Source organism: Microtus oregoni, unplaced genomic scaffold, assembly GCF_018167655.1.
Source record: "Microtus oregoni isolate MIOR12 unplaced genomic scaffold, Mior012 000005F_ref0000423, whole genome shotgun sequence".
NCBI lineage: Eukaryota > Metazoa > Chordata > Mammalia > Rodentia > Cricetidae > Microtus > Microtus oregoni.
In genome coordinates, this window is record NW_024543064.1 from 16,431,616 (window position 1) to 16,451,053 (window position 19,438).

At 52.4% G+C, this 19,438-nt stretch overlaps 1 protein-coding gene across 5 annotated transcripts in view; it reads left to right on the top strand.

Annotated features, from left to right (window-relative positions):
- The window catches only part of Ephb2 (EPH receptor B2), a 181,571-nt gene that overhangs the window by 66,976 nt on the left and 95,157 nt on the right, over positions 1 to 19,438 (top strand). For all 5 annotated transcript variants that reach the window (XM_041651220.1, XM_041651221.1, XM_041651217.1 and 2 more), the window contains exon 3: positions 96 to 780. In XM_041651220.1, the coding sequence (XP_041507154.1) occupies positions 96 to 780 (685 nt within the window). The remainder of the gene's footprint in view (positions 1 to 95; positions 781 to 19,438) is intronic.

Consider the following 19,438-nt stretch of genomic DNA (forward strand, 5'->3'; position numbering starts at 1 on the left):
GCAGAGTCCACATTCGTCCCTTCCCCCCACTTCAGATGGGGTCTTTGCTGTGGCCGAGGGCTACTTTCCCCGTCTGACTGGTGTTTCGCCCGCAGTGGGAAGAGGTGAGTGGCTACGATGAGAACATGAACACTATCCGCACATACCAGGTGTGCAATGTCTTTGAGTCAAGCCAGAACAACTGGCTGCGGACCAAATTCATCCGGCGCCGTGGCGCCCACCGCATCCACGTGGAGATGAAGTTCTCAGTACGTGACTGCAGCAGCATTCCCAGCGTGCCCGGCTCCTGCAAGGAGACCTTTAACCTTTACTACTATGAGGCTGACTTTGACTTAGCCACCAAGACCTTCCCCAACTGGATGGAGAACCCATGGGTGAAGGTAGACACCATTGCAGCGGACGAAAGTTTCTCCCAGGTGGATCTGGGTGGCCGCGTCATGAAAATCAACACCGAGGTGCGAAGCTTTGGTCCCGTGTCCCGCAACGGTTTCTACCTGGCCTTCCAGGACTACGGGGGCTGTATGTCCCTCATTGCTGTGCGTGTATTCTACCGAAAGTGTCCCAGAATCATCCAAAATGGTGCCATCTTCCAGGAGACATTGTCGGGGGCCGAGAGCACTTCCCTGGTGGCTGCTCGGGGCAGCTGCATCCCCAATGCGGAGGAAGTGGACGTGCCCATCAAACTCTACTGTAACGGGGACGGTGAATGGCTGGTGCCCATCGGCCGCTGCACGTGCAAGGCAGGCTTCGAAGCTGTGGAGAACGGCACCATCTGCAGAGGTAAGGGGCAATGGGGCAGGGCCCTGCAGAGGTATGGTGATAGACTTGGCTCTGACTGGCAAGGGCAGAGGTCTGGGCTAACCCCAAGGCTTTCCGTGGCTGGCTTTCCAAGCTCCCTTAGCTAGCACTTCCTGGACCATGGGTTGTGTTCATAGAACAGTTATACGAATACAGACGCCCTGGGGAGTAAGAGAATGCAGGGGACTTGTTTTAATTATAGCGTGATTACTTCGGATGGTGGTTGGTGCTTTTTCCTTGTTCATTTGTGGAAGTGATGGGGTTTTATGTTTAAAAAAAGGAGTAAGACATGATAAATGACTGTTAGATCTTAGCATCCACAGAGCTTGTTCTGGGTCTCTATAGGCCAGACAAGACAATAATGCTTATTTCTCCTCCATGCTACCAGTTTGAGATTCCTTCCCCGGGGAACTGAGCCATAGAGGAGCCCCTGTTTGGAATATTGCTGTCATCACAGCAGATGGAAAGGGAGATTGTGGTGGGCTGAAAACAGGTCACCATGCGGCTACCTGGAACAGTCCACACCTTACAGCTCTGCTCATTCCAATGGCCAAAATACGTTCACGGTCACTTGCAGTTCAGAGATGGGGCAAGTACTGGCCAACCAGGCATCACTGTGGACTGTTTTTAACCGTGTGTCAGACATGCATAGGACACACAACTCACGTGAAATAGTCAAGGGACAAAGTACTGTTTTCTGAGAAGGAAACTGAGGCTCAGGAAGGTCGCACAGTTATCAGGAGACAGGAGAGTCTCACTCAGGGGCTGTGGCTCCAGAGCCCATCCTTGGAACCACTGGGAGTGGCTCTTTCACCGAGGGGGGGCATCGTCTTGAACAAGCGTGCGTAGGACAAATAATCATGAAGGTGGTTTTCAAGCATAAGAAGTTTGTAGGAGGGACCTCAGGTTGGCAAGAAGGCTACTAAACCTGCTTCCAGTTGCAGCCCCCCCCCCATTAACCCGGTGACCTTGGCCAAGTGCAAAGATGTCTTTCAGAGGGTGTGGAGAGTCAAGAACTAAGCCTGTGAAATGCTTAGCATTGATGCTGACAGGGGTAGTGCATGGCAGTCCACTAAACGCGACAGTGACAAAAAGTTAGCTGGGCTGCGCTCAGTGGTTGTTACACAAGGGACTGGAGCCTACTGTGTCATTTCCTTTTGTATTTCCCGTCAGAATATGGGGTTGGGTGGGGGTGCTGGGATGTCCCAAATGCCAGGCTGAGAGAGGCTATGCAAGACTGGAGAATGTTTCCCTGGGAATGGAAATAGAATCCTCTGATAAAATCCATTCTTCCTAAGCATCTCCCTCCAGCCTCTTGACACCAGTAGGCAGTGCCCCTACCTTGATTTTTTTCAAGACAGGGTTTCTCTGTGTAGCCCTTGTTGTCCTCTTGGAACTCACTCTGTAGACCAGGCTGGCCTCAAACTCAGAGATCCACCTGCCTGTGCCTCCTGAGTGCTGGAATTAAAGGTGTGTGCCACCACGCCTCGCTAGCCAGTGTTCTCTTTCTCCTGGAGGGATGGTTTCCTCAGGAAGCAGCCACAGCAGTCTCAGAGAGGGTTACTGCGTGCGCTGGAGTGTCACAGTGCTAGGGGACAAAGGCTGCAGCCAGTGTGTGCTTCCCCAAGACAGGTCAAAGGCTACCTGGAAGCTTCCTCTTCCCAGGAAAAGAAATGGAGAAATTAGGGGCAAAGACTAGTTTTTCTGTGGAAGGCAACACATTCTGTTGTAGTTAGTTGTTTTTCTTTATGCATATGGGTGTTTTGCCTGCATATCTGTGTACTGTATGTATGCCTAGTGCCCACAGAGGCCAGAAGGGGGCATCAGATCCCCTAGAATTAGAGTTACAGTCATGAACAGCCATGTGGGTGCTAGGAACTGAAACTAGGTCCTCCGCTAAAAGCAGCCGGTACTCTTGACCACTGAGTCATCTCTCTAGCCCCCTGTTGTATTACTTTTTATTTTGTTTGTATTTGTTTATTTTTAAGGCACTAAAGTTGAGCCAGGGTCTCAGGTATGCTGGGCAAGCCCTCTGCTGATGTGGGAGTGTCATATATCTGAGGCACACGCGATGAAGCTCCGACCCAGGAGAGGGGAGCATGGCGTCTCTGAGCTCACTTCCTCTTCTTCCTCCCAGCATTCTGTTCTGTTTACTCCTCCCACCTGTGTTTTAACCTATGAGGCCAAGCAGTTTCTTTATTACTTAACCAATGACCTTCCTCCATCACTCTGCCATTGAGCTACATCGCTAAGCCCACAGGTTCAGTTTCACATCCTTGGGAAGATGACAGCAGAGATGGAGCGGGGACCAATAGCTCACAACGGCTGTTTATTCATTCATCAATCTCTCCCAGAGCCTGTGTTGTATCAGACCTTATGCTGAGCTTCAGGTGATACCAGAGGGAATGCAGCTTCAGCCCCATCCTCTGGGTCTTCCAGTTCTCGGAGGGAATAGATCTGTTGTGAACTAAGGCTGGAGGGAGAGGCCCGGCACTTGGTTTCCTCGGAACTGCTTATACTGCAGCACAGCTGGGCACGGGAGGGTGCTGGAAATAGCAGGAGATATCTCAGAGGCAGTGATAGCTGAGCCTCTGGGTATCTCTCTGGTTATCTAGGAAGAGAAATGTGTTTGTTTGGGGACTTAGAACTTCCAAAGGATGAATCTGCATGGATTAAAAGGCCTAAGGGCTTGAGTCAGCTAGACCCATTGCAGGACTGACTGGTCTAGCTGGGACTGAGGGGTCCAGGGCAGCTGGACCCATATTGCAGGACTGACTGGTCTAACTGGGACTGAGGGATCCAGGGGTTATGGGAGAAACTGACATCTGAGCGTGCTCAGCCGAGGAGATACCTTCATTTATCTACTGATGCTTAGCAGAACCTCCCAGGACTTAGCAGGTTGCAACTAGTGGTGATCAGAGGCACAGAAGTGGTCCAGCTTGCCTCTGGCTGCTGCCAGCTAGTGCTTCAGTGGCATCCTGAACTGCCCAGGGAGGGGTCTTCTTCTTTGATCCCTCCTGAGATTGTTACCCGGCCTCTCAACATGCACCTGGGATCACCCAGAGAGAGGACCCAAGACAAAGCTAATGTCGTGTGTGTGCATGTGTGTGTGTGTGTGTGTGTGTGTACACTGATTCAGATGTGTGTGCATGAGTGCTCAGGTCAGAGGACAACTTCATGTATTATCCTCAGAAACATCCACTTCCTTTAAGAAAGGACCTCCCGCTGGCCAATTAGGTTAGGCTGGCCAGCCAGTGAGCCCCAGGGATTCTTCTGTCTCCACCTCCCTGCACTAGAATGACAAGCTTGCACCACCAAGCCCAGAATTTTTACATAGGTTTTGATCTTCATGCTTGCAAGGCAAACACTTTACCAAATGAGCCATGCACCTGCCCCTGCCCAAGGCCAGCATCTTTATTACTCAGTCTTAGAAGTAACATCCCATCATCTCTGCCACATTCATTCAACGTGAGTCCTTGGAATCAGCCTGTGGTCCAGAGGGTGGTTCACAGAGACCCAGGTTTCGAAAGCCTGGGACAGTCTCATATTAGAGCAAGTGGCCAACTGGGCATGGTGGCCCATGACTTGAATCCCAGCACTAAGAAGGCAGAGACAGGCGGATCTTTGTAAGTTCATGGCCAGCTTGGTCTACATAGTGATGTCCAGGATACCCAGGATTGTGTAAAGGTCTCAAAATTAAAATAGAGCGTGAGGCCAAAGGCAGGTTCCTGGTTTCGAGGTCAGGGTCATAGCTTTCTTTTCAGGCATTGAAACTGCAGATGAGGGCGGGCATGCCCAGCCCTGGCTGCCTTCTGCTTGGAACCAGCAGGACACCCCAGACCCAGCCCTGGCCTGGCACAGCCTACCCTGGCCACTGCACAATCACAGGGACCAACTGGGGCATAGCTAACAATCACAGGAACCAAACTGCTGTGTAGCCTGGGAAAGGCACCCACATGGGGTGGCGCGGTAGGATGGGCACCATGGTTCACATTGGAGTTGTGAGCCAGTGTTCTCTCATTCTTTTTAAGGGTTGTTGGCTTTTCCTGTGGACCAGAAACAGCAGGCAAATAGTTGAAAACACAGGTGTCTAGATGTGGCTCCCCTCCCTCCCCAGGCCTGGTCACGTGTCTCTGAGGCGAGCAGCCTTGATGATTCTGTCCTAAGACTGTTAGCTCAGGCAGGCAGGGGCATTGCACAGCTTGACCAGAGCATCCTGGGGCTGCTGAAGCCTGAGATGAGCCTCAGTCTACTGGTGGGAGGAGACCAGTGGGCTCAGAGAAGATCCTCCTATCAGCCGAGCACGATCGGGGAGAAAAACTCTCTCCTAGTCTCTTGATTTGACAAGATAAGGCTGGCTGCTGTCTTCCTGGCAGGTGAGCAGTTGTGGACTCTCATGAGGCGTGGTCTCTGCTCCACGGTGTATACAATACCTAACAAAGGGACTCTAATGCTCTATGTAGTGAGTGACTTTTAAAACGAAGGGTTAAGTAGGTTCAGTCTGATCTACATTCTCTGGAGCTGGTTGTATGCAGAGCTTAGTGAGGAAACCAGCCATTCTAGCATCAGGTATTGCACGCAGTCTGTACACCTTGCAGCCCTGCAGTGAACAAAGGTGGGTGGAGTACCGCTGAGGGTCACGTGCATACTTGTCCCCTGGGCCATGTAGAAGTGAGCCACACCGCCCCCAGGGGCGTTAAGACCCCTGCCACCCCTTTCCAGAACTTAGCCTGTATAGGCAGATGGGGCAAGAGAGAAGGGAAAGGTTAATGATCAGATAAACCAGTCACAGGCCGGAAGGAGTCCAGAGGAAATCCCAGATGGTGGCAGAGACCTACAAAGCCCTGCCCCCAAGAATGAACGCTTTTTAGAAAAGATGTCTTTTGAGCTGCCAGGGGTCTTCCCAAGATGACCCAGGAAGACCATCCCAAATTAAGGGTACCAGAGGAGCCTCTATACTGGCAGTTTAGGACTGCAGATGTGACTCAGTTGGTAGGGTGCTTGCCTACTGTATATACTAAGTCCTGGCTTGGGTTCCCAGCACTGATCATGGTGAGGTACACCTAGGATTCCAGCATTGATCATGGGGGGCACACCTCGGATTCCAGCACTGATCATGGGGGGGCATACCTCGGATTCCAGCACAGATCATGGAGGGAACACCTCGTATTCCAGCACAGATTATGGGGGCATGGGCACACCTTGGATTCCAGCACTGATCATGGGGGGCACACCTCGGATTCAGCAGTGATCATGGGGGACACACCTGGGACTCCAGCACTGATCATGGGGGACACACCTGGGACTCCAGCACGGATCATGGGGGGAGGCACATGTCAGATTCCAGCACTCGGAGGAGGCAGGAATATCCATGTGTGTTTGAGGTCAGCCTGGCCTACAGAGTGAGTTCCACAGGGGAGTAGGTGCAGAGTGTAGTCCTGCCTGAGATGAGCTCTACCCAGGAGGTACCTTGAGCCACTGAGAGGAAAGCATCCTTTCTGCCCCAGGATCTCAGAGGATTTCCAGGAGGAAGTGATGCTGGCATTGGTCCGGAAGCAGTAGTGGGTGGTTGAGAGGAGAGAGTGGAGGGGACTATGTAAATAAAGACCCCAGCGTGTGGCATTTCAGGGTGATAAATTGCTCTGCCAGATTGTCTAGGGACCAAAGCATGGTTTAGTTCTCTTAATGCCGCTGCAGGCTGGTGGGCTGGTGTGTCCATCCTTTTAACATAATGTTGCCATCTACAAAGTTAAACTGTGCAATTAAGTTAATTAAAAAAAAACCTCTAAAAATTATATGCTGTTTTAAGTAAGTTCATTATTACTGTGTTCAGATATAAATTTGGACAAAATACAAATACATTCAAACTATCCTAGGGCAAGTTTGACTGTGAACCCCAGGTCGGACACACCTCAGATGTTGTCTCTTCCTGATTTGTTGAGTGCTGGATGTGGGCCCCCTGTTGCATACATCTAGCAGGTGGCGACCCCTGTACAGAAGCCATTACCCCAGGATTCCACCCTGGGGGTCCTTAGCAGATCTGCTGAGAGGCAGCAGGTGTTTTCTGTAGTTCCCACCCAGTGCAGTGGGGCATCTCTTTGACTCTTGGGGTATTACCGTTGCACGCCCTGCCTTAGGTTTCTCCGGGTTACCTCCCTTTCCCCACCTCAGCTCTTTTCCCAGTTGGATTTCTAGCCCAGCTGCCTTTGGGAGCCCTGTCCTCCTCTCTTCCCTCTACAGTAGTTTGGCAGACCCCGGTGAGCACCGTGGCTGCCAGTGTGTGGCGACACAGATCGGCTGGCTCCAGTCAATCTGCCTGCATAGTAGTGAGGCTTAGCCTGCGGCCTCCCTGCCTCACACCCTGCCCAGCCCTGCTCCTCTCTGACCCCAGCCTCTCTTGACCTTGGCTTTAGAGGCTTCCTTTCCAACCTCCTGCTAACCCTGTGACCTTGGGCAAGCCGCTGCTCTGTTTTCTCTCCTGAAAAGTTGGGTCGCAGAAAGGCAGCTGTGGTGCTGGGCCAGCGCTCCACAGTTTGAGGAGCTAGAACTAGGGGACTTTCACAAACATTGTCTTGGGTGTGCGTTGATATTTTCTCCCGATGAGCTTTTGATTTTGAAGAAACAATAACTTTCTTCTTAATCACAGAGGCACTCGGGGTTATGTGTAGGATTGTAGAAAGCACTGATAAACAAAAAGGAGAAAATTAAATTTTCCCAGGATTTATCACTAGGGAGGGCCCCTGCTAACAGACTGGAGGAGAGCCTTCCAAATATATGGGCAAGTATTTACACATTGTAAAAACTCATAGCCCAGGCTAGCCTCAAACTCAGAATTAATCATCCTGCTCCTGCCTCTCGAGTGTTAATAATACAGGTATATGCCATCAAACTCATATCATTAATATTTAATTTAATTATCTAGTTGGTTTTTTTGTTTTGTTTTGAGACAAAGTCTCAGGTTAGCCTCTAATTGGTTAGGTAGCTGAGGGTGATCTTGATCCCATGATCCTCTTCCAGGGATCATAGACTTTTGCCACCACACCTAGCTCTCACTGATCTTTTAAAAGGAGGAAAACAGAGGAAAAAAAAAAAAACCTCCTGCTCAAACTAATCAGAGTATTGCACAGTGGTAAGAATGGAACCCAGGGCCTTCAGCCTCTAAGATTGCTCTACCACTGGCCACACCCCAGCCCGTGGGTTTGTTTACTTCATGGTTCAGCCCCTCTCCCAGACACATCACCTACATCACCTACAGGCAGAGTTCTTAGGTAAAAATGAGCAGTTTCCAGTGTGCTTACACCCCATGGGGGCTGTAGGTGGTTGACTGCATGCATACCTTGCACTTGAGCTGGGTGAACTTTCCCAAGCCCCATTGCCTGGATTTGTTTAGGAGATGCCACCAGCACGGAGCTAGGAAGTCCTTGGTCTTGGACTCTTCTTAGAGCTGTGGACACTCATTGTGGGCAACCTGGTGGAGCATTTGGCCCTGGCTCCCTCCTGGCGGTTGCTGCTCTGCCTGCCTGTGGGCATGCTCCCCTGCACGGCTGTTAGGACTGTGGCTTTGTTTTCTGTTTTACTCCTGGAATCCAATGCTTCTCTAGCTAAGGGAGGGAAGAGGTGGGGCGAGGGGCAGCGGTACACTCTCAGCGCCCTTGGGATGGTTTCCTTCCAAATCTGCTCTCAACCCCAGCCCTTCCCTTAGAGTGACCAGTGGCCCCAATGTGTCCTGAGGGAGTCTGGCGGTGTGGCCTGGTCAGTCTGAGGGTGCGTAGGAGGGAGGCAGTAGCCTCAAGCACTAGTTGGCTGGGGAAATGGGGTGGGGTTGGAATGCTGGTGGGAGTGGAGACACCCTACAGGGGGAAGGAGGGTAGGGTCGTGGGTGACCTCTCTAGACCTCCAGGCTCAGCTGAAACCAGGACCACACAGCCCAGCCTTTAGGGAGCAGGGAGGGCTGGGCAGATTGGCCAAGGTTGTGATCCTGGCCGGTGCTCGAAAGCTATTAAGGCCCTCATGCTTAGAGATGGCACAAGTTCCTCTACTTCCCTTTCTTGTCCACCCTCTGGTTCCCCAGTTCATCCACCATTCTACGTTCCCTGAACACCAACTTCTTTGTGTGTGTGTGTGTGTGTTTGTGTGTGTGTGTGTGTCCCTGTCATGATACTCATGCACACTTGTGCAAACATGAGAAGACCAGAGATCAGTGATGTCATTAGCTGCTGTCTACCTTAGTTTTTGAGCCAGTGTCTATGATTGGCAAGACTGTCTGGACAGCAAGTCCTCCCCAGTACTGACAGAACAGGCACCTCCCCTGGCTTTTTACATGAGTGCTGGGGGTCCTGACTCAGGGCCTCATGCTTGAGCCATGTCCCTGTCCCCCAGACTCTCCTTCTATATCACAGCCATGAGATCCATGCTGTCTTCCTGGCTGTGGATCTTCCACACTTAAGAAATCTATGGAGAGAACCAGCAGCGTGTGAAGGAAAGATCTCAGCTTCCTGACAGGAGAAATAGGGACGTTGAATCTACCCCACCCCTATTACTGAAGAACCCCTGGTCTGGGGAAGGGAAGAGTTGGAAAAGTGAGTGATGAGGGTGACATTAAAGAGCTCAGGATTAGGATGTGGGACTTCTGAAACAGAGGGGCAACCAGAAGGACCGCCAGGTGAGGGACCATTGCTTCCCATCCAGAGGGTGGCGGGTGGGAATGGTCCTAGGGGTGGGGGAAGCACTCCAGGTGGTCACGAGTCCTCAGAGAAGGTACCCCCTCAGGCCCCCATTAGCCAGAGAAGCTACTGATGCCTTCCCCCATGTGTGCCTACACTTACCCAGTGTCTCTCCTGTCTGGACCCCTTTCTAAACTTCCCATCAGATTCAGAAGCAGAGACAAGGCCACCATGGGACCCCATGGAGGCAACAGTCTCAGAGCTATGATCTCATGACCTCCCATATCTCATTTCTTGCTCTCCAGTATGTTTCTCATGGCTCCCCCCCCCCCCGCCCCATTCCCGTGGGTTGCATCCATTTTAAAGAAAAAGAATGCAAAGTTCGGAGAAGTTTTTGCAGCTGTCCAAGATGACATTGCTATAAGGGGTTGGGCATTGGCTCAGGTTGGCTGTCCCTGGAGCCCTGTTCTGTCATCCTTTTGACTTAGTGCCAACTGCCCCTGACCCAGACAGCACCGGGGTAACAGGTTTGGGCCAGGCTGCCTCCACCACACTCCAACAGGCTCATAAACTGCTGGAGACATTCCCTTCCCTCCGGCCCACTGCCTTTTCATCTGGCCGGGCCTGGGATCTGGCGAGAGAGGCTCCGTTTATTGAGGAAGTTTATGCATTTAACAGTTTAAGCCTTTCTAAGCCTGTGGTACAACAGGATTTGGGAGCCGTTAACAATGCTGTGTGGTTAAGAGATTTTCATTGCTCTGCAGCAGCTGGCTCAGGGCCCACTGGCCTGCGCTGGCCTCTGCCCCACCCTGTTGGGGTGCCCCCTCCCTGGGGCCTTTGTCTTTAAGTCCTGTCCCTACTGTTTCTCCCCATCCTCCCACACCACGCCTTCAGGTATGAACTTTAAACTTTATAGAAGGAACTGATGCCCAAGAGGGAATAGCAGCTGCCCAAGGCCACACAGCCCATAAGAGACCCAATTGGATTGACCAGGAGGCTCCGTGAAGGCTCCGTGGGTAAAGGTGCTCATCATTAAGGCTAAGGACCTGAGTTTGATCCATTGATGGAAGGGGAGAACTGACTCCCACAAGTTGTCCTCAGACCTCCACACATGTGTCATAGCATGTGAACCGGGGTGCATGCCTATGTACAATAAGTTATTAAATAAATAAATAAATAAATGTAATTTGCAAAAAGAGAGGCCTGAGCTAAGGTTTGCGGGAGTCCCTTTCTTCCCTCCAAATCCACCTGGGAATGAGGGACAGTATTCTATACCGTTAGTGCCTGGTTTAACAGATTCACACAATGCCCAGATACCGACTTGATCTGTTCCAGGCTTGCACACGAACGCGAGGCTCGCCAAGCTCACTCACTGCCTTCCAGGTACAGAGCCTGCTGAGCCCCTGGTAATAATTCCTCGCTGTGTCTGCCCAGTGGTTTCTCCGCACCACGGTCACACGTTTCCCATGTGTGCTGTGTTTATTTACCGACACCCGCCTGACGGCAGCAGAGCCCGGGGCTCTCTGAGTCATCAAGCCTTACCCTATGAGATACTTTGATCTTAATGATGCCCACGTGGTTGCCTTTGCCGTCGTAGAGACGGGAAAACCAAAGCCGAATTGCTGGACACTTTGTGAGGTCAGAGCTAGGACTCAAATGCAGCAGCAGCCTCCCTGGCCTTGGTGTTCCCTGCGTCTCATCACCTCTGCAATGTCCGGCATGGAGTGCCCCACTCCGCTGTGCTCCCTCTCATGGTGGGGGTGGGGAGGGGTGATCCCAGAGTTCCCTAAGGGCCTAAGAGGACTTTGGGCTATGACTGGGTGGGAAGGGAAGAGGGCTGTCCCCAGCTGGGTGGGGCTGTCATGCCCAGACTCCATGTGGCTGTGTAAAGGGCTGAGGGTAGAGTTGGCAATCTATAGATAATCCCCCAGAAAATTGAACTGGCCTGTGACTGGGGGTCCCGCTGAAGGGTGAGCTGGCCTGGAGACACCTAGTCTGTAGCAGCCTGGGCTCATGCTGCTCATCCAAGTCCCCTTTCACTATGGCTGTCGTGATGTGTGCATGTGTGTGTGCATGCATGCCTGTGTGTGTGGCGTGCATGTATGCCTGCGTGTGTGTGCGTGCGTGCATATGTGTGTGTGGCATGTCTGCCGCCCCACCTGCAGGCTGAAGAAAGGGCCACAGTCACCCCCATGACACACATCTAACACCACTGGAACACTACAGTCTCTTGTTCACTGCCGTGGACCAGGGGGCCTGAGGCAAGTATTCTGCTCACTAGCTGTGGAGCTTGTAAGCACCGAGGCCCGGGGAAACACACAGCTTGCGAGGACGGCACAGCGAAGCATGTCTGTGACTCCAGCAGTTGGAAGGCGGAGGCAGGATTGTGAGTTCTAAGCCATCCTGGATTATACAGCCAGGCTGCCGGGGCTCAAACTCTACATTCCGTGGTGCTCCCAAGTCTGTGCCTCTCGTGGACTCTACTGGTGAGTTGCGTGTTGAAGGCCCTGGAGGTAGTTAATACGTATCAGTCTGGTGTTCAGTGTGTATCCAGCCCTTGACCTGGTGCACATGTGAGCACACACACACACACGATATTTTTTTAATGTATTTATTTTATGTGTATAGTTGTGCCTGCATGTATGTCTACGTGCCGTGTGTGTGCCTGGTGCCTGTGGAGGTTAGAAAAGGGAGTTGGAGCCCCTGGAACTGAAGTTACAGATGGTTGTAAACTGCTGTGTGAATGCTGGGCTTCAAACCCGGGTCCTCTGGAAGAGCAGCCAGTGCTCGTAAATGCTGAGCCATCTCTCCAGTTCACAATGCATCAAATTTTTACTGAATCCTTTATCCATGATAAAGCAGACTTTGACAGAGGAAGATTTGGAGACTCAGAGAAGTCAAGCAACCCACCCAAGGTCACACAGCTCCGGGAGGAGAAGTTAGAGATTACCTCCAAACACAGTTCTCTATTCATCCTGCAGGAGCAGGGACATCTGTAGCTTCATCATCAGTATATTAAAACAAAACAAAACAAAACTTTACAATGACCTCAATAATCATAGACTTGACTCCATCTTGGCTGCTCTGAGAGGGAAAGGGGATATCATCTCCCTATGTCTGAGGTTTGGTGTACGACAGTGAGCTTCCCCAGGCTTCACCACTAGGGAGGTCAAGAGCTGGAACTAAGATGGAGTCCCCATGGGTGTTCCATTCTGAAGCCCTATTGGTGGCCAGTGATGTCTACCAACCCCCACAGGACCCACTGGGACAGGCATTGCTCTCCCATCGGGTTGAAGCAGTTGGCGAGAGATGCCCATGAGGCCAGTCCGGGAGGTGGTCTCCTGCCCTTCCAGATGTGAGAAAGAAACCTCGCTCTCTCCTAGGCCCCTCCCACCTCCCCTGGTGCTTCATAGCTGGCCCCTGCTCTGTCCACCCTCGCTTGCCTCTTTCAAGTCCCTTGACCTCTTCTCCCTGAGGCCCGACATTACGTTCCGTCTAGCTCCATCAAGCCTGCCCCACCAACCCGCCTGCCCCCACCTCACCCCTCAATCCATCCACGTCAGCCAGAGAGCTCCCCAAAACACCGTCTGCTCTGAGTACCCAAGGCTCCTCATCTAGAAAGAGGGCAAGGCCAGTGTCCTGAGGTGACCCAGGAAGCCCTGAATGCTGTGCCCTCATCTTCTTCAGTGTCTTCCTCCACCATCCTGGCCTTCTTGGTGTTTCTTCTACACGGACAATTCTTTGCTCAGATAGTCACATGTTCTATGTGTTTTCTTTTTGGTATGTGTGTACTCGTTCATGTGTGAGTACACATGCATGAGGTCAGAGGTCAATATCGGGGGTCTTCCCCAATTATTCTCCACTTTACTTTTTTTCATAGTTGTAGGGTGTGTGTGTGTGTGTGTGTGTGTGTGTGAGAGAGAGAGAGAGAGAGAGAGAGAGAGAGAGAGAGAGAGGGAGAGAGAGGGAGAGAGAGGTCACTTGTGTGGAGGTCAGAGGACAGTTTTGGGGATTCAGTTCATGGGTCCTGGGGATCAGATGCAGACTGGCAGACTTAGCAGCTTTTACCCCCTGAGTTATGTCATTTGCTCTCCACTTTAGTTTTCGAGACAGGGTCTCTCACCAAACCCAGAGCTCATCCATTTGGCTAGACTGACTTGTCTGCTAGTTCAGGGACCTACCCATCTCTGCCTCCAGCACCGTGACTGGATATGTGTGCAACCATCAGCTTTTCCTTTGTTTCCATACCGGCCGAGGCTCCAAACTCCAGTCAAGCTCGTGAAGCAAGCATGTTACTGACAGCCCTTACGTGTTTTCTAGAATGTTCCTTCACTACCTGTCTTCCCCCAGGGGAGTATAGGTTTCACCTGGGTAGACACCCTGGCTACTCTGGGGTCCATGGTGATGCTGGCCTCATAGGTGTGTGATAAGTACTTGGCAGAGTCCCACTGTCCCATCTCTGACGCCTTCCCCTCACCACCATGCTGGAAAGCCTAGAATACTTCCAGTCCTGGAGGTGACCCGGGCACTGTCCATGGCTGGGCAGATGCTCATAGACAGGGCTTGTAGTTGGATTTCCTCAGAGATCTCGGAGCTGGAGGCTCCTTCTTGTCCTTCACGATGACAAACATGACTTTGGTCGCAGTTTCCTGCTCTGTTCTAGCTGGGCAGTGGCCATATACTTCCCTGCATGGTCCTGGCCCAGAGCCTGTGGGCGGGGGAGGGGGGGAGGCTGAGCAACAGCTGTATCTCCTGGGTCTGTGCAGACACAGGGCTGGGGACGAGGAGAGAGCCTGTTCCACCATTTTCCAGTCTTGGAATTCAATCAGGCAGCTCCTTTTTCTGAGCCTCGGTTTCCCTATTATAGAGCAAGAACAGTAACTCCAGCTTCCCAAGGCTTGAGGGAGGAGCAAAGTGTTCAGGGAGCCAGGAGGATGGTGTGTGTGTGTGTCTGTGTGTGTGTGTGTACGCCATGGCTAGCTGCACAAGCCTGATGACCTAAGTTGACGCCTGAAACCTATACAAAACACTGCGTGTAGCAGGGCATATCCTTCAGGGTAATTAATGCCAAAGCAGTAAGAGAGATGCTGCCCCAACAAGGAAGAAAGGGAGAACTGACTCCCAACAGTTGTCCTCTGACTTCCACACTCACACTCAGGCATGCACATGCGCGTGCCCCTGCCCCTACCTCATAAATAAATAGTGATTTTAAAAAGTGTCCGGTGAACTCAGAAGACAGAAGGATGGTGGTCTTGCTCCGGGAAGGATATACAGGTGGACCCTGGTCAGGTTGCTAGAGCAGGGTTGCGTGCCCATACCATGGCCATGGTGTCCCTGCAAGTGTAAGCAAGCCTGGTATGCAGCAGGTACCACGTGTGTGTCTGTGGCTTGGCCTTGTGTCCTCCTGTCAGGGGGCTCTTGGTGGGTGTCCCAAGAGCAGCTCAGAGTCAGGGTACCTGAGTCAGGGTTCAAATTTGGGCCCTGCATCTCTTGATCTGGGACCCTGGCAAAGCACTTTGCCCCCAGCTTATCTCTGGAACTCAGTGTCTCTCTCTACCCATAGATTGAATCTTGGATGCGAATAGCCCCTGATTCTGCCTGGTCCCCACAGTCTTCTGGGGACCATCAGGGAAGCTGTGAGCATCTGTGGACAAAGGTTCCACCTCCCTCACCTTCCACACTCAGACACCCGGGCATCAGGCAGCGGGAAGGTCTGGCAAGGCAGGCAAACACTGGCGGTAACATTCACCATGTCTATGGGCAGGAGCAGGAGGACAGCGAGTTCCAGGGAGCCTGGCTACACTGTGAGGTGGCATCTCAATAATGGACACACTTCAGTCCTTATCCCGTTCTGCAGATGAGGAAAGCAAAGGACTTGCTCCAGGCTACACATCTAGCAGAGGACTGTACTTAAACTCTGGTTGTTAGCTGGACACATGGGGTGTGGCCTAGGTGGGGGCCTAAGGACTGTGCGGAGGTTTTTTTTGGCCCCTGTAACCCCAGCAGATTCTGGTCTCAGGGCCTCCTGACAGCCTTTGAAGAGAGATTCCACCCTGCAGGCTTTGCAAACCTACTGGTACCCATCAGAGTTATGCCGACTCCTTGGGGGAAAACCAGACTCCTGCCCTTTCTAAAACCAGCACTATGTAATGGGCAAACTCTAAAATCCAAGGAGTGCTTGCTGGCATTTTTTGTACTGCTTGGGCAGGCGGGAGAGCTCTGGGAACCCCTGAAGACCCACAGCCGTCTCCCTGGCAACCCCAGCCCTTAGCCGCCCTCCCCCACACGCTCCTGTCAAAAGTGTCTGTCTGGGGGAGTTCCCCAGAGACTCGGGTCAGCCTAGAGGAGCCCTTTATGCATACGTATGTGCTGGGCCTGCTGGGAGCATGTTTGTGTACCCATGTGTACCTACGGTCCACCACCCCAGCACCTGCAAATTCAGAGCATCCCTGGATCAAAGACTGTACCTGGACATCTCAGACATAGGGAGCGCACATGCCCTTGCCTGAGTGTGTGACTTGAGCTCACTGTGAGCCATGACAACCCTTGTGTCTGTGTACTCTTGTATCTCTTTGGCACGTCAATGTGCAGGGGGGAGCATACTCATAATTGCTGAATTAGCCATCACATGCACAGATTGGGACATATGTTTTGTACTCCAAAGACATGTATGTCCATCCTTGATTGAGAGCAGTCAGTGCCCTGGTGTGTGTGCTGCTGCTGTTTACACACAGGCACTGGGAGGTGCGTGTCTACACAGATGCACACCCTCCCACAGATTTACTTATTCCTAGGTCCATGTATATATCATATCAAGTCAGACATAATATATATGCACTTGAAAATGGGTGTTTGTGAGTATGTGTGTGCACACTGAATGGGGTGTATGTGCGCATGCACCTGTGTCTGAGAGAAATACTTTCTGGGGCTAGGATGTCAGGGCCATTGATTTTCTGTCTCTTAGAAATTCCCTTTGAGTCTGCCTCTTGTCTCTTTCAAGAGCCAGAGTCAGTGTAGCCAATGTTCTTAAAGTGAACAAGGCCTGCTTTGCCGCGGGACTGGTCCCAGACTGCCCACATCACACATATGTGTGCTGCCCTCAGCCTATATGAGTGTGTACGTGTGTATGTATGTGTGTGTGTGCTGCCCACAGTCTATGTGTGTGTGTGTGTGTGCTGCCCTCAGCCTACATGAGTGTGTACGTGTGTATGTATGTGTGTGCTGCCCACAGTCTATGTATGTATGTGTGTGTGTGCTGCCCACATCTGTGTGTGTGTGTGTGTGTGTGTGTGTGTGAACACACAGAACCTGCTTATGTACAGGAGAGCACACAGGCTTCAGTACACACTCAACCCTTTTCCAGTATGGATTTCTAACCATTTCCTTACTTACACTTACTGACCCTCCAGGTCCCTATGAGCCAAAAAGGCATAGGGTAGCATTTGTTGGCTCTGCTCAGTCTGGGGATGGGTGACTTTGGTCGAATGAATCCTTTTGCTTTCTGAAGAGAGAGACTAGCCTCTGCTCTGTACCAGCGTGGGCATGTTGTGAAGGGTAGGGGTGCATGAATTGCCCCTGCCCCACACCACCAGCCAATAGCAGCTGGGAGTGTCCTGTTTCACCAATGAGGAAACTGAGGCCCTGGAAGACCTGCTGCATCTTCCAGGGAGCCAGTGGTAATTAGGCCAGGATCCACTGTGGTTAATTCCTGAGCTTCCCCAAATCTATATTCCAAAAATGCCCCCTATAGCAGGCCCTGAATGCCACCCAGACCCCACCCTAGTGACCAAGCCCAAGACGGAAGCAAGTCATGGGAGGTGCAGGAGAAGCAGCTCCCTGCGCGTTCCTTCTCCTTCCCCCTCCAGATGGGCAGCCCCTCTCGGGGTCCCCACCGCCCCCGCGGGCTGCCGTCTTTGTGGCCCGGGAAGAATGCCTCTCTTTATATCCGGACGCCCCTTCCCTTTGATTCTCCTCTCCGTAGCGTTTCTGCTGACCTCTGCGTGTTGCGAATCCAATTAGAGGCGCGGAAGGCGAGAGTGACAGCCGCGCAGAATCCCGCCTCGGCCCCTGCGAGCACGCTCGGCCGAGCTGCAGGCGGCAGGGGCCTGCTTGTCATGCTGCGCCCAGCGCGGGGCTTTGTGGGGATTAGCTGCCGGGGGTGGGGCGCTCTGCAGATGAGACCAGAAGTGACGCTGGTGAATGTCACGTCCCGATGGAGAAGGGAGGGGGGCAGGGGGCAGCTGAGTCCAGCTTGGGAAGGAAGAGTTTGGAGATAGGCTAGACTTGGAGAGGAATGGGACACCCCCACATATAGGGGGCACTTCAGGAAGCCTGCTGAAGTTAGGGTTATTTGGTTCCCGATTTGAAGCTTGGGTAGTAGAGTTGGCCGGCATACTCAGGGTTTGCTCACTGTGGCTTAAAGAAGGGGGCACCAGAATTCCTGCTCTTTTGCAGAAGGATTTGGGAGCATTCATTGGATATATCTTGATTTTTATTTGCAAAGCACTTTCCGTGTATCAGGGAAGGGCATAACGGGTTGGACTGCCACTGTTAGAATTCTTGACACTTCTGCCTTCACTAACTCCACCTCAGTACAACATGTAGCCCAAATCCAAGTTCAGGCCCCTTTCCCCAGCCACCTGGGTAGAAAGTTGCCTTCTCCCAGGCTCACAGATGAGAAAACCGAGGCTTCCAGAAGAGAAAGATCTGTATCAAACACATGAGGGCAGCTCCTGGCAGAGCTGGTTTCTCATCCCTTCTCCCTAATCTGTATCCCTGTACCCCTAGACTCAGCCCCAGTTGCTGGGATGTTTCCTCCCAGAGCCCAATCCCTATGCTGGCTGCAGGGATGGATGTAAGTGGGTGTGATCCTCTAGGCAAGCAATACCAGAGGGCATTTGGCCAGATGCTCAGCCCAGGGCCCAGCAGACACCTACAAAGTGCCAGACCCCGCACTGATCCAGCCTGACCTCTATCTCCAGAGGCTCATGGTGGGAGAGACAAGAAGACCCCAGTGAAGGACGGGTGGCGTATCTGGAGGGAGAGTGAGGACAAGGTGACCTACAGAAGCGTCTAGGACGCAGAGATGGGACCACATCCAACACGGACAGCCCAGAGGTCTTCTTGGAGGAAAGGGCATCTGAGCTGAGACCTGGCGGACAGGCAGAAATAGCCTGAGTATTCCAGGCTTGGGAGGCAGGGCAGGTGTGGGGCATCTAGGGGTGGGTGCGTGCCCCTCCATGTTCATTCCACAGCTGCCAAGACTGGGCAGGGCTCACCCAGCCTGTCGCCCCAGCAGGGTGCACAGCTGTGGCCACCCACAGGGCCTGGCTGAGTTGGCAGCCTTTGAACACTCAGGGTCTGACTAGAGAAGTAAGAGTCACCAGAGGGTGGGACAGTGGGTAGGGAGCCAGTGCAGTTGGAGAGACGGCTCTGTTCTAGCATGCTGCCTGGTCTTAAACAAGCCCAGGGGGTTGGGATTACACCCCGTCTTACAGGTGTGCAAATACTAGGACAGGATCCTGGAGCCTGTTACCTTATAGAATAACATCCATGCTCAGGACAGGACCTGCCTGTGAGCTGGGTCTACGGGAGATTGTTGCCCCACAAATGGGAGGTGATCTGTGGGTAGAGGATGGACAGATGGGTGCATGGAATCCGCCAGTTCTCCCCTTTCCCCCCTCAAACTGTTTATACCGCTCCCACCCTGGGAGCACAAGATATATTCTGTGTAAGTCACACCTGCAGCTTGGTTCTTAGGGATACAGGCATGCAGAGTGTGTGGACTCACAAGAGAAGAAACACTTGGCCCTCATGCTCACACCTGCCTGGGCCCAAGCACACACTCCACTCTGAAACGCTCATAGCACCCGGGCCCACTTATTCACCCTTGGCCTCATTCCCAGCTAGCTCCGAAGACTGGCTTCTCCTCCTTCTCCCCGCTCACTCTCCATCTTTCCCCATACTCCACCATGTTT